General features: G+C 40.9%; 2 protein-coding genes across 2 annotated transcripts in view; one reads left to right on the forward strand and one right to left on the reverse strand.

Moving 5' to 3' along the window:
- Positions 1-4,129, reverse strand: part of LOC117645246 (N-alpha-acetyltransferase 16, NatA auxiliary subunit) — a 115,668-nt gene extending 111,539 nt beyond the window's left edge. The window contains exons 1-10 of the mRNA XM_034385300.1: positions 3,963-4,129; positions 3,140-3,224; positions 2,630-3,036; positions 2,397-2,541; positions 2,058-2,273; positions 1,796-1,975; positions 1,532-1,710; positions 1,293-1,445; positions 1,085-1,213; positions 681-894 (exon numbers count right to left, since the gene is read on the reverse strand). Coding sequence (XP_034241191.1) covers positions 681-894; positions 1,085-1,213; positions 1,293-1,445; positions 1,532-1,710; positions 1,796-1,975; positions 2,058-2,273; positions 2,397-2,541; positions 2,630-3,036; positions 3,140-3,224; positions 3,963-4,019 — 1,765 coding nt within the window. The 5' untranslated portion in view covers positions 4,020-4,129. The remainder of the gene's footprint in view (positions 1-680; positions 895-1,084; positions 1,214-1,292; positions 1,446-1,531; positions 1,711-1,795; positions 1,976-2,057; positions 2,274-2,396; positions 2,542-2,629; positions 3,037-3,139; positions 3,225-3,962) is intronic.
- Positions 4,130-4,282: 153 nt separating this feature from the next.
- LOC117645244 (E3 ubiquitin-protein ligase SH3RF3-like) lies at positions 4,283-12,010 on the forward strand. The gene is given in 17 exon segments (XM_034385298.1): positions 4,283-4,506; positions 5,850-6,318; positions 6,321-6,412; positions 6,498-6,562; positions 6,682-6,796; positions 6,875-6,970; positions 7,068-7,204; positions 7,304-7,796; positions 7,888-8,144; positions 8,229-8,606; positions 8,681-8,901; positions 8,971-9,096; positions 9,173-9,312; positions 9,403-9,575; positions 10,218-10,403; positions 10,655-10,855; positions 10,940-12,010. Coding segments are annotated over 16 exon segments (3,171 nt in total). The 5' UTR covers positions 4,283-4,506; positions 5,850-5,996; the 3' UTR covers positions 11,109-12,010.
- Positions 12,011-13,584: the final 1,574 nt, after the last annotated feature.

Here is a 13,584-nt window from a genome sequence, read left to right on the forward strand (position 1 = left end):
GAGGAAGCAGTATTTCATTTTTAAGTAGTCTTCATGGCAATGCAGCAAAACAATTGAGAAAAATGTGAAGCATTAGTTATTACTAATAATCAGCTTTAGAAATGAATCAAGCAAAAAATACTGTGCTCTTCCAAGATGTTCAAATGTCTAAAAAGCAATGCCAAATAATTGTAATAATAGTAATATAAATATATGTGTCAGCTCTAACGTTTTGTTTAAGTCGACAGTGATTTCCAAAATTTAAACCAAGAATAAAAACTCTGAGAGTATTGCATGCTGGTTTAGAGGTCCTCAGTAAATGCCACTACTCAAAAGGAGCTCACTTTCCTGTCTCTCAGAGAAACTTTGAGGTACAAACAGGATCCCAGAGAAAACAGTTCCATTCAAAAACTTCTAATAGAAGAGGTACCACTCTTGACTTAGACAAAACAGAGAGCATAATATCCTCAAAGAGATTGCCTTGGTTATGTTTCGTTATATCTGAATGATGAAAGTGTAATCTAGATGTTGCCTCCTGTGTTACCAGATGTTGAAATGTCTCCCATGTTACCAAGATGGAAATGTGAACACAATAAAGTGAAAACAACAACATTCTGATCTAATCAATAACCCAAAACCACAATATTTTGTGGCCACACAACAGATCACGATCTCACAACGAAAAATAGGAAGAAACTCACCTGTATTTAACTCCTCCTCAGCAGTTAAATCCTTCAGGGGGTTTTCAAAGAGATGAAGATATACTTCAATAGCACAGCGAGCAGCTTTGAAATAGAAGGGATGAGCGCGTAAAACATCTTCTAGGCGAAGTAATCCTATGTAAGAGCGAAGTGTCATCTTCCTCATACAATAAGTGTGGAAATCAAACTGGTCATCAATGATTTCAGAAAAATGCTGAAACAGAAAGATTGCACCAGTTACAGCAGGAAAAAGAAATCACAGCTAGAGATACGAAAAAGGAGACAGATGCAGCTCAGTAGGTGCTTGCATGGGAGCAATTTGCAACACGCATCACACCCCACTTGAAGGTAGGCAAAAAGGGACCACCTCCAGAAAAGAACGTTGAGTAGAGGAATAAGCTTACCCGATCAATTTCATGGCACTTCTTCAGAGCATCACCCCACCTATGCAGTCTTTGGTATGCTAGTGCACATTCAGTTTGGAACCACATACACTGCATCTCATTGAGGTTCTCCATGGCAGTTACTCCCTCCTACAAAATCAAACCAGAAGTAAGTTACAGCTCAACGCTCAGAATGTGCGAGTTAAACTAGGTGACCTCCTCTGCGTACCCGGGTGAACTTTTCACACGTCTCTTCTGCCTCATCAATGAGATTGGCGCGGAGCATGTACTTCGCACATTTAGAGTTGATGTATCGGTCAGCTGTGTCCAGGCCTTGAGCTTCATCAAGGTATTTAAAAGCCTCAATGGCATCTCCAGCATGCTGCAATACAATCATAAATACAAAATTAGTCATAGTTCACTTTTGACACAGAAAGAAATTAGTAACTCCAGGCAAAGAAAAACAACCTTGAATATTCTGCCTTTGCACACAAACAATTCAATAAGGGTAGGTGTGTGATCAATAGCAGCATCAATGTAGAAGATGGCTTTTTCTGGGTTTTCCAGGAAGTCATAATGTTGAGCCAAGAAATAGTATGTCCAAAGGAGTGCACATGCAGGCTCCTTGCTTTCTCCAGCATCAGCATCTGCAAGTCATAACAGAAGCAATAAAATATTTTTACGTATTTCCAAATTGCATCAATTTCAAAACTAAAATATTTTCCAGCTTACCCGCTTGTGAAAAATGACCAGACTTTTTCAATTGCTCAACATAGGATAGAACCAGGTCTTGAATTGTATCAGCCTTGGATTGAACTTTGTAAAGAGACCGCAAATCAACAAAGAGAGGAGGAACTCCTTTATGCAATCCTTTTCTCAAATATGCATCCACTAGTTTCCTGAACCTGTCACCTGTGAGGAAAAAGAAATTTTTTTATCAAGACTTTGTCTTTCGATAGAATGCCAAAAGACATAAAAGAAAAAATTTGTTTACCAGTTGCATAGTTAAGAGCTAGCCGTTTAGGAGCATGAGCTCTGGGAAACTGTTTTTGGAAGTATTCAAAAGTATCTACACATTCATCTTCATCAGAGGATTGCTTGACTTCAAGAAACTTGATGTAATACAATGTATTCTCAGGATTGCGCTTAATTAACTCAGAATAAACAGACTCTGCGCGGTCAAAGCGTTGCAAATTAAGATACAATGTGCCTGAAAACAGAAACAGATTATGTCAGGAGAAAATAAAGGAATAAGATAAAATACAGCAGAATACAGAAGTAAATTAAAGTTTGGCCACACAACATGTCATAAAAACACTTGGTCAGTAATTACCCAAAGTTTCAAGAATGCTGAGCTTGTCAAGAATCTGCTCTTGATACTTTTCCAAATGAGCTACAGCCTCCTTCAAAGCCCCAGACTCCTGAATCACCATGTTCTGGTACAGCAACACCTCTGAGTGTTCATAGTCATAGGAGCTCTAGGAGAAAAAAAGAAGAAGAAAAAAAAGATAAGAAAAACAAGAAGCTATAGGGAACTTAACAATCACAAACCACAATATAACCCACAGGAATATCTGCCTGAGTTTTACGGAAGTCCTCAAGAATCTTCAAAGCCCCCTCATAATCACCAATAAGATGGTAAGACATGGCAAAACCAATCCATGATGCTCTTTGAGTAGGTCGCAAGCGGAAAAGTTGATATCTTGTGTCTCTGTAGCCCTCAAGGTCTCGCAAATGAATTTGAAGAAGTGACAAGTCTCTAAGGATCTGAATATTATCCTTCTCCCACTTCAGAGCATTCCGATAACATTTGATTCCTTCATCATACTTCTTGTCAGAGCGCTGAAGAAGTCCATACACATGCCAGCAAACATGGGAGCGCAGATCATTGCGAAGACCTCGCTTCACATACTCATAGGCCTCTTCCTTGCGACCCAGGCAATTCAGAGTTAAACCTTTCATAGCCAGCGTTTCTGGAAACAAAAAGAGTTACAAGTTAGGCATTGAAATCATGCTAATATGGCAAAACTTGCACTATAAGAGCATAAATAATTGCAAAACCTCCGAGAGCCTTACCCCCATGCTCCATGTACTTCGGGTTGGAGAGGATCTGCTTGGCAAACTTTAACCCATTTTTGTACTGCTTGTGCTCGTAACATTTCTGTAGAAACAAGTAAGACATGAAATGATGTATAGTTGACATGGTCCTAATACATTTAAACTCATCTTTGAGTTGAACAATGGCATAGATTTAAAGGGGATTTGATTACTCAATTTTTATGGAGAAACTACTGAGTATAATAAAAGAAGACCTCAGTCAAGATGAATATCCGACCCACTGGAAAGATGTGAAAGGAACTGACCACGCCACGATTACAAAGTAATAGAGTACATGGATCAACGGCGGAGCCGTAGAATGGAACTTAAAGAATAATAAATGCACCGAGAATGAATTATTCGGCACCCAGAAAGTTAGGTTAGGTTTTCTCAAGTTTAAAGTCATTCATTTATAGTCATTGAGCTATTAGAAAAGTTTCGGGGAAATTGGTGAAAACAGATCTGACCTAAAAATTGCAGGATAAGATCGTTTGCCATTTCAATAAAATTACAGTGACGGGACATAATTTAGCGCCGCGAATGCCGGTACAATCAAAACATTGCTGAGGTTATGGCGCATAGAGCGGATACGCCCGAAATGGAGAGCAATAAGCTATGAACCGTCTCAACTCAGTGACAGCAGATAAAATAAATTATTTAAATGGCTAGAAACATGTTAGGATCGCGCTGAACGTTTCAAATAGCAGTACAGGCAAGCAAAATTAAGGTAATCTTCAACATGACCTTAACCTTCCTAATTTGAGCAAGGTACTTGAGCGGTGTCAAATGACTGAATACTTACCAAAATTCGCTTAAAAAGGGCGTTTTCTTTTGGTGGCAAGGGGTTACTCGAGGGCATTTTGATGTGTGGTCAAGGTAAACAAAGTGCAAATGTTTATCGGAGGTTTCGGTGTAAACCCTCGTGGCCCTGACTGACCCAAACCAAAATGGCGAAGTGGTCACGTGACCCTAACATTCTCATGTTCGCGGTGGGGCGGGGAGCGGGCTCAAAAAGAGGACAGTTGCGATCAAGGCCGTTTTTGAAAAGAAACGTGCTTTTCAAATTCAGTAACTTCACCCTTTACAGTACTATCGCATTTAGATCTTCGCTGAATTAACGCTTTTCAACATGTCGGAGGGGCTCATTTGAAATTCCCGCCCACCAGAAATGGCTGTAACTCGAAGCGGTTCCGGTCGGCTGTCTGCTGGACTGTAAACATACAACACGTACCGATGCGGAATGAGGAATTTTTGTCTGGAATTTCATTGTGATTAGTTTTGCTGGTTCTGCTCGAAAATGTGTTTTTGAAAAACACTGACCGAAGTGGGTCGTCGTTCTATTGACCGTAAGTTCATGTCTGCTTCTGTTATGCTTTAGACAATGCGGGAGGTGGTTTGCTGAAATATCAAGTCGAGGGTGCTCTGCAGGTACCCTTCAGGCTCTGGCATTTGATCGCTATTTTAGCTTGATGTTATGTTCTTTCGTGGATCTCAAGGGCTAGACGGGGTAGTGGATGTGTCACTGGTGGCGTCGGCTTCTCGCGAGTCCCTTTCCAGTGTGTGAATCTCGCGGGGCGGTCAATCCCTTGGGGCGACGTGAGGCAGCCTCCCTCTCCCTGTTGCAGCCAAACATTTGACAAGTAACCAACTCCCTTTCCTTCGTGTTTCTGTGACGAGATGGCCTGACTGAACGTCAGATACCTCTACCTGTAGGGTCACGTTGAGTTGCTACTCTGCACCGTCCCTTGCATGGTCCTGCGGTCCGTGGCACTGGCAAGTAGTGCTTGGGTGTGGACAGTGAACAGGCCCCTAACCTTTGGGATCTGATGTTTCTGTTCATGAGACCCTGATTTATTCGCTTCTGACTCACACTCATTTCGGATTCTGGAAACCCTCATTCGATATCATAGGCATAATTCATTGAAGGTTTGTCGGCTCCGCCCCTGTTCTCTCTGTGCTCTGATGTCAAGTGTCTCGATCTGGTTTGTCTCTATGCTAAACCATTGAAATTTCTGTTATCAAGCTGTATGTCAGCAGTTTTTTTAAACGTAATAATTTTGGTTTTGTCCGCATAATAATGATATGTCTATTGCGTTCTCATTAATTTGTGTATCGAGAACATTGTGTCATTCCTGTCTTTACTTGTGACGTAGCGGGCTTTTTTTCTTTGAGAATTGGATCTCTTTTATCAATCTCACTTCCTATCCCAAGTCTGATTTCTTTTCTGCATGCACAGTCCAATTTTTTTCTGGTGGAATCGCTACAACTTGGGTTGATCTGCCTCTAGAGAATCAGTTCACAAAAGTAACTTGCGAACATTTGCAAGTTATTTCCCTCAGAATAGCTATTTTATTCTTTAATTTGTCAGGCTTCCTGGTTCTTTCATAGAAGATGCTGCAGTAGCACCAGTATGAAGAGAGCCTGTAGCTCTGTCGTAGCACCTCTGGCATTGTGCCAGTTGGCCCACCCAAACCTCATCTTTGTACTAGCTCCAAGATTAGAATAGATTACGGCACCAATTTTTTTTTCCCGTGCCTTACTCTTTGAATTTATTTTTTTTTAATTCAGAAAACACTTAGAGTAATATTTTTGGTTAATTTTTTGTGTGTGTGCAAGTGTGTTATTGTCTTTTTGTTATTTGTTGAGTAAAAAAAGTGATTTTATATTCTTTTTGTTTTTTAAATTGCAGAGAACATCTGAGAGATCAGCATGGAAAAGGGACAACGTTCTTCCTTGTTAAGTTGTCCTGCAACACTGAATTGGCAAGAAGCAAAAATGAAGATACCTTAACATTACTGAGGTCTAGTCTGGGTATCATTTTAGACAGGTTTTAAGCATGGATGAGGGAACATTAAATGACTTGCTAGAGTGTTCTGTTTGCCTGGAACGGCTGGACACATCTAGCAAGGTGTTACCATGCCAACATACGTTTTGCAAGAAGTGTTTAGAAGAAATAGTCGTTACCAAAAAGGAACTTCGATGTCCAGAGTGTCGTGTTTTAGTGGAGACAAGCATCGATGACCTCCCTCCCAATGTGTTACTCATGCGTATCTTGGAGGGGATGAGAAATGCTGCTCCAAAAAGAAGAGGCACAGGAGCTCCTTCAATATATCACCAGCGCTCCTACTCTCAACCAGTTGGTGGCACCATCTTCCCATCCACACTGTCGCTTCTGCTGTTCCTGCTGCTGTAACTCAACATACACCTCTTGCACCTGAAGGTGTTCTAAGGTTTCACCCCAACATTAAGCAGGTGGGTTGTTATTAGTCATATCTAATGTTTGCATTTTGTTGTCTCATTATTATTATTATTATTTCATTTATTTTCTTCCGTACAGTTTCCACTTATTCCACAAGCATATTATGCTAGAGCTGTCTATGACTATGTCTCCAAAGAACCAGGGTAAATATTACTCTACACTTCTTTTTGCAGTTCTTGTTTTTGGACATCTTTCTATACCTCTACTGGAATTAACCAAGTAACATTAACAATTTTTTTTTTTTTTTTTTAAATAAATTTAGGGACTTGAGTTTTAAGAAAGGTGACATTATTACATTGAAGAAACAGGTAGATCATAATTGGTACCATGGTGAAATTGGAGGAGTCCATGGCGTATTTCCCCTGTGCTATGTTCAAGTAAGTATTTAAATTGATGGACTATAAATGATCCACTGTTCTTGCCTTTCTAACGTGCATCTTATCTTGTTGTCTCAGCTTATGCCAGCTCCAACAAATGTACCACAATGTAGAGCTATGTTTGACTTCAGAATGGCAAATGATGAAGAGGAAGGCTGCTTGACATTCCCCAGGGTACGAATTGTCTTATTAGAAATGAGATGTATTGGTTTTTGTTTCTGCTGTCTGTTTCTTTGTTATTTTACACTGAATCTTACCCATTTTCTTTCAGGGGGAAATAATTACTGTGATCCGAAGAGTTGATGAAAACTGGGCTGAGGGGCGTTTGGGTGATAGAGTCGGAATTTTCCCCATAGCATTTGTTCAAATGAATGACGTTGCACGGGCCTTTATGAAACTCTCTTCCAAGTACGTATTAACAAGGATGAAATTGGGCAGCACTTGCCCGGAATTTTGGTTTGTGAACTAACCTGCACTGATTTGTTTTGTTTCATTGTTTTTTTTTAGTATTCAACCTGGGCCTTCCCGACTAGCCCCTCCTACGCCAACATCAGAGGAAACTACACCTCTGATACCTACAGACCACAGTCAAGCTGCTGTTGCCCCTCAGCAACACCAACAGCAGCAGCAGCACCAGCAGCAACATGTACAGCAACAACTGCAGTATCAGCAGCATCAACTGCAGCAACAACTTCAGCAGCAACCGCCGATTCAACCACAGCAGCAACCACCACAGCAGCCACAGCAGCAGCCACCGCAGCAACTGGAGCAGCAACCACCACAACAGCAGCAGCCTTTGCAAGCCGCAGCACCAACCCAGGTTCAGCATCAACCTGCCCTGCCAGCCCAAATACTCCAGTCTCAAAATCCAACTCAAAACTCTTCTCTGCCCCAGCCCGTCCAACAAATTTCCCATTCTCAACCTCAATCCCTGTTTCAAACTCAACCTGCCCAGGTGTCCTCTGTACCAAAGCCCCCAACAAGTGTTGCTGCTAGTTTTGTAAGTATTTACAGTCCTTGAGAGTCCCTACAATCACCTGTCATGAGTAAACATTTTATATTAATCTCCAACATTTCTTAAATTTGTGCAGATCACTGAGTCAAGTTCCTCAACATCTTCAAGCTCTACTACCCCAAACACTAGCAGCACCTCATCGAGCTCCAGCTCCAGCACCACACCTTCATCTCCGGCCTCTCCGCCACCAAGACCAACAGCATGGAGTCCGAGACCTACCCGTTCAAGCTCAGGCACCAGTGGTTCACATGAAAACAGCCAATACAACCAGCAGAAGAGGCACAGCCTCACTGCGCTCCTTGCGGCTCCAGCCCAGCAGTCTTCATCAAACAGGTACAGTACCTTCCCCTATGAAGCAAAAGTCTGTTTGTCTCGGTGGAGATAGGTTTTTTTTTCATATGTCCTGCTTCTTTTCAGGCACTCTGCGGAAGTTCTTGGTTCTGCTGACTTGTCGGATACAAATACTGAACCGCCTCTGAATGGCGAATTGGTTCGACAAGGCAGTGGCCGGCACCACCGCCGCTCGGGGAGCAGTGAATTACCATTGTCAAGTGTTGGGAGCGTTCCTCCCCCTTTGCCTCAAGGCATCCACCCCTCTCTTGTCAACAACAGCAACCTTCCAGCAACCTACGTTGCCCTGTACCCATACAAGCCTCAGAAAGCTGATGAACTCGAACTGAGAAAGGGTGGTGTCTACACTGTCACTGAACGTTGCCAAGATGGCTGGTTTAAGGGAACTTCAAACCGGACTCAGAAAAGTGGAGTTTTTCCTGGAAATTATGTTGCTTTTGTCAAGTAAGATTTTTTTTTAAATTAAAATTCCAATGATATTTTCTTTTTGAATGCATATCTACTCTTATATTTTGCAGGTCTGCCCCAGGAGCTCAGCAGCAGGTTCGGAGTGTCCCAAGAGGTGGCGTGAATGCCAACACTCCGACTCGATCTGCCAGTAGCGGTGCAGTCTCTCCTCAAGCCAGTGCTGCTGCTGCTTCTTCGTCCACTACTTCCCCCTCCCCTGTTAGTTACACAAGGGAGCGGAAACCTAACAGCTCATCCCCACAGACATCTAATCTTCGTCATCAAGCAACTGGTAGATCATATTTCTAACTGAATTGCTGTGAATTTTTATCTCATCTTCTAACAATGTTATGTGTTTTAGGATCAGATCCCCCTTCATTACCTCCTCGCTCAGTTAGCCCTGCTCAGAGTTCCACCACAGCAAATGCTGTGTCCTGGCACCCTCATCCCAGTAATCTAACTGCAACTGATGCCACTCGAACAACTCGTGAGTAATTGCTCTGTTATTTGTTTCACATTTTTTTCAAATTTTATTTAATAAAATGCTGGTTTTATGTTTTTAGCTTCAACTTCACCTCAAGCTCCTGCCCAAGGGACTCAAAGTAGCCCTCAAACGTCTCAAAGCTCAGTTTCCCCTAGCAGTGCATCGGCTGCTCCATCAACAACACCTTTGGGTACACCACTAAAAACATCTTCCGAAAAGGTACGAAAAATTAATGTTCTTGGCTGTGGCGTTACATCCTTTAAATTTGTTGTTGTTAAAACCTCATATAAAAATATTTTGCATTATTAGGTGAAAGAGAAGAAGGAGCGCGGCAGTGTCAGCCTTATGCGACGGCTCACCAATATGAAAAAGTCCAAATCACCCCCTCCTCCATATTCCATGGACAATCCGGTGTTCGAAGATGGTTCTGTTTTTGGCACACCTTCACACAGTGTCCACCCTGCTCATCCTATCCATGTTAGGTAAGCACTGCTGCAGCTGAGGGGAAAAAATTCCATTCAGATACAGGAGAAAGGCCATTTCATTTATTCATCCTACATTTACTGTTCACTGATATGGCCCCTTAACTTTTCAACTTCCTAATTTTGTCTGTGAATTTTGTTGTGTGATTGGTGGTCTGCATTGTTATTGATGTTAGCATGAAGCACTTGTTTGTTGAGCAATGCACCTATTTCACAAGTGTAATTTTTTTCATCTTTCACTTAAAGGCACATGCAGTAGTCTACTATTGTTAAAATTATTTTTGTTTGGGTAAAACTGCATAAAATTTTATGAGTTTAAATTCAACAACAATCATAACCAATTGCTTGATTTTTGTGCTGGGCCAATGATGTACCCTGTTGGTCCCTTTTTTTCTTTTCCTCTTTTTTTTTTTTTTTTTGGCAGAGTTGACACTCTGTTCTGCTTTTTCTCAAATTTTGAATGTGAATATGTACATAGAATGTTTTTGGAGCTTCTGAAATAATGGCAATGAAATATGACGCTTTGTACACTTGAGCCGCTTTTGTTATGTTTGGGCTTTGACATGTTTTTCACCGTGGGCAGTCTTTACATTTGTCCTGTTTGATTTGTAATGCCTTTTGCTACGCTGCACAACTCTACAGGTCGGGTTCATGTCCAAGCCAACTCCTTCAGCTTCCTCAGCCTGAGTCCCTCCCTCAACAATCTCAACCACAGCATCATCGCGCAGTGGCTGCTGCTGCTGCAGGAGCAGGGGCAGGAGGTTCTCAGCGGCTTCGCCATAAAGATCGCCCGAATGTAGTAGTGTCAAATTTTGCACTCAGTGGAAGGTTTGTGTTTATAGTATATTATTCCTGTGTTGTATTAGACCATCAACAAAATCTTTTGGGGTTTCTGTTTGGTTTCTCCTCTGCTTTTGCCTGCACATTGCCCTTTGCCTACGCCAGCTTTGTGTTGCACCCATGTGTACGCTCGGCCGTCAAAGTCTACCTACTTCTACTTTTTGATGACCAATGTGGCTCTCTGTAGACTATTTAGACGATTTTCTTAATTTAAAGTTGTGGCTTTGTTTTGTTTTCAGGTCAGGGGATGGAGTTGCTGCTTCTGCTTCCTCACAGGCAACTGGTAGTCACCATCGAAAATCGAACTCTCTTGATGCCGGCAGTGGTCACAGCACCAGCTCCAACGGTCACAGCACTCACAGCAGCAACACTCCACATGGATCAAGCCATGGAGAATCCAGCCGAAAATCCAAACAACTCGTTCAACCAGCTCGCGAGCGGTTAGTATACAATCATGGTGTTAAAGGAAGTGCCGCCTTACTAGTTGCTTACAGAAACTTACATTTCTTGTCTTAATTTTTCAGTTTTCGCTGTGTTGTTGCCTATCCACCTCACTCAGAGTATGAACTTGAACTCCGTGTCGGTGATGTTATCTATGTTCATCGTAAAAGAGAGGATGGATGGTATAAAGGGACTCAACAACGCACTGGCCGAACAGGACTCTTTCCAGCCAGCTTTGTTGAAGCTTTCTGAGACACCGCTTCCGCTCCCTGCATGTTTGAGACCTGCATCTAATAGTAAATTCTGGGGGCGGATTAAAATTGACCTCTGGTAGTCTTTTTAAGCCTCTCTGAATGCCTAATACTGTTTTTTAAGAGGAGTTTGCTTCTAGATTGTTAATGCAGTTCTGGGCAGTGGTTTTCAGTTATCAAATACCTGTTGTCATAAACCTGTGATATTGTTATACTATTGCTATTGTAGACTGTGAACCTAACACAATACGAATAGCTTAGAGTGCTGCATGCAAAGCACTTAATTCATACTAACTGATTTGACTGTGGCAAACAAAATCAGAAGCTCTTATTGATCAATTTACCAAGATAATCACTTAATCATTTATGGTGCACCTTGCCAGCTTGTGTGTTCAATCTAGGTCTTGACCGTATTTACTTGCCCTTTAAATTAAGATATTAAGCAAACAAATTACCTTCTTTGGTCATCATTGACAGTTTTTTTTTTTTTTTTAAATGCGTATCTTCTAGTATTGTGTTGCATGTATCCTCTAAATATAGTAAAAATGTTTTACTCTGTCATTCACATATTGAGAAGAAAATCTAGTTGTATGCGTATTTTATCTGGCAATGAATGAAGTGAGCAAAAAAAATTTGGCAAGCGCATGATATATTCCAATTGAACTTAATTGTTGTAAATATATGATTCTTGTTTTAGTTTTTGTGGAAGTAAGAATTACCATCTTCAACTTGCTTGTAACTGGTACTTGTTTATATTGTACCGTTATGACATTTTGATTTTGTTACTTACTTTTGGATTGCACTGATATATTCTGCCATATTAAGAACATTTGCTCCACTTGGTTTGTTTAGGTTTAGTGTAGGTAGGTAGACTTATTAATGACTTACACTTTTACAAATTTGCATATTTTTTGAATGTTTTATTATTATTATTTCCTGACCCACTTTCATAACAATATATTACCCACTTTTTTTATACAATTGAATGTTTAGCCACATCTTTGTGTTCATCTTTAATTTATCTGTCATCTTGTCTACACGGGGCCGCCATGGACCCTGACGCGCGGCGATATTCATACTAGTTTTCAGAGCTCGTGAATTGGAATGATTTGGAGTACAGTTTCAGGAGAGTTCCGAAGTTAGTGGAAAAGTCTTTGCGAATCCAACGGTACTCTCAAATTTTTGTGGCTCTTTGTTTGCGCTCTCTAGGTAGTTGGGCATGCGCCAGGGCGCTGCCCTGCCCGTGGGATTTCCCACTTGTACTCCTGTGTACTCCTGGGCGCCCTTCTCTGACTAATTGAAAAATGCCTTATCTCACCATTTTGTTTAGTATATTTTTACTCGTTCTTTACCTACTTTCTATATCCATACAAAGGTAAAGACGAGTATTGTGTTTGGTAAGACGCAACTTGGTGACACATGTTTAACTCAGTAAATACTTAACACACAATTGTAATGTAATATTTTTTGAATAGGTATGGTTTTGGTGAGAAACTAATGTTAGAAGCTTTTTTCTGTTACCATGAAGCACTTTTTACCTTAAAATCAATAGGAGAGAAGTGCAAGTTCTGGACTGAATGATGGAATAGGATATTTTGGAAAGTTAAACATTTAGGACCAAGTGTTGTGACTCATTAGAAAGCCAACAATGAGTCCTAAAATTCTCCTCTTATGAATTTTACCCGTTTATTACATGATTTTTTGAGATTACTAGATGTTGTGCTGTTGCCAGCCAAAATGTTCTAAGTCCCACGATTTTAACCTCAACAACGGTGCCGGCGCATGCGCCCTCTCGCCGCTAGGTCTCAGGGAAGCCCCGTTCCTCTAGGAGCATTGTTAGCACACCCCAGCCATGTAACGTGATGTAGACCAATGGATACAGCCCTGCTCCCCCGATCTCTAAACCCAAGTTCAATGCCCATAGATTGTACTATACAAGCATTATTTTTCTCTGAAGTAATGTTGTTACCAAAACCTTGAACTATTCAGAAGACATCAGTTAAATGGTTTACGCCTTATATTGACTGAAATACTGAGATTACATTTGTGTCACCTGAAGGCAAAGAACGAGTACCACTTAGCAAAATTGATAAATTGCTTCTCTAACTTGTTCTTTACATTTGTTGCTATTGTCTTGAAGCTTTCTTTGGATAATTTTGACGATTTGTCACGCGTTCCTTTGCCTCGATCTGCTTGTTTATACAGGAAATGTCATCAACTATTAGTTAGATAACTTTTTTTTACCCCCAGAAATAATTACAAAATTGAATGGGCTACAGTTTAGATTTGGAAGAGTTCCTTGAACTCTACCATGGATCTTTTTGTAGTATTTTGTTGTTTGTGCTCGGCTGTTGAACTAATTATTCATATTTCTCCTATATCTCTTGCTATATAAGGCTTATACTAGGTTTTTTTTCTCAAACATTCATTTAGATACTGTTTTAAGCAGTGCACAATCAATTTCACTGCATGGTGTA

This window comes from Thrips palmi, unplaced genomic scaffold (genome assembly GCF_012932325.1).
Source record: "Thrips palmi isolate BJ-2018 unplaced genomic scaffold, TpBJ-2018v1 HiC_scaffold_18, whole genome shotgun sequence".
Lineage (NCBI taxonomy): Eukaryota > Metazoa > Arthropoda > Insecta > Thysanoptera > Thripidae > Thrips > Thrips palmi.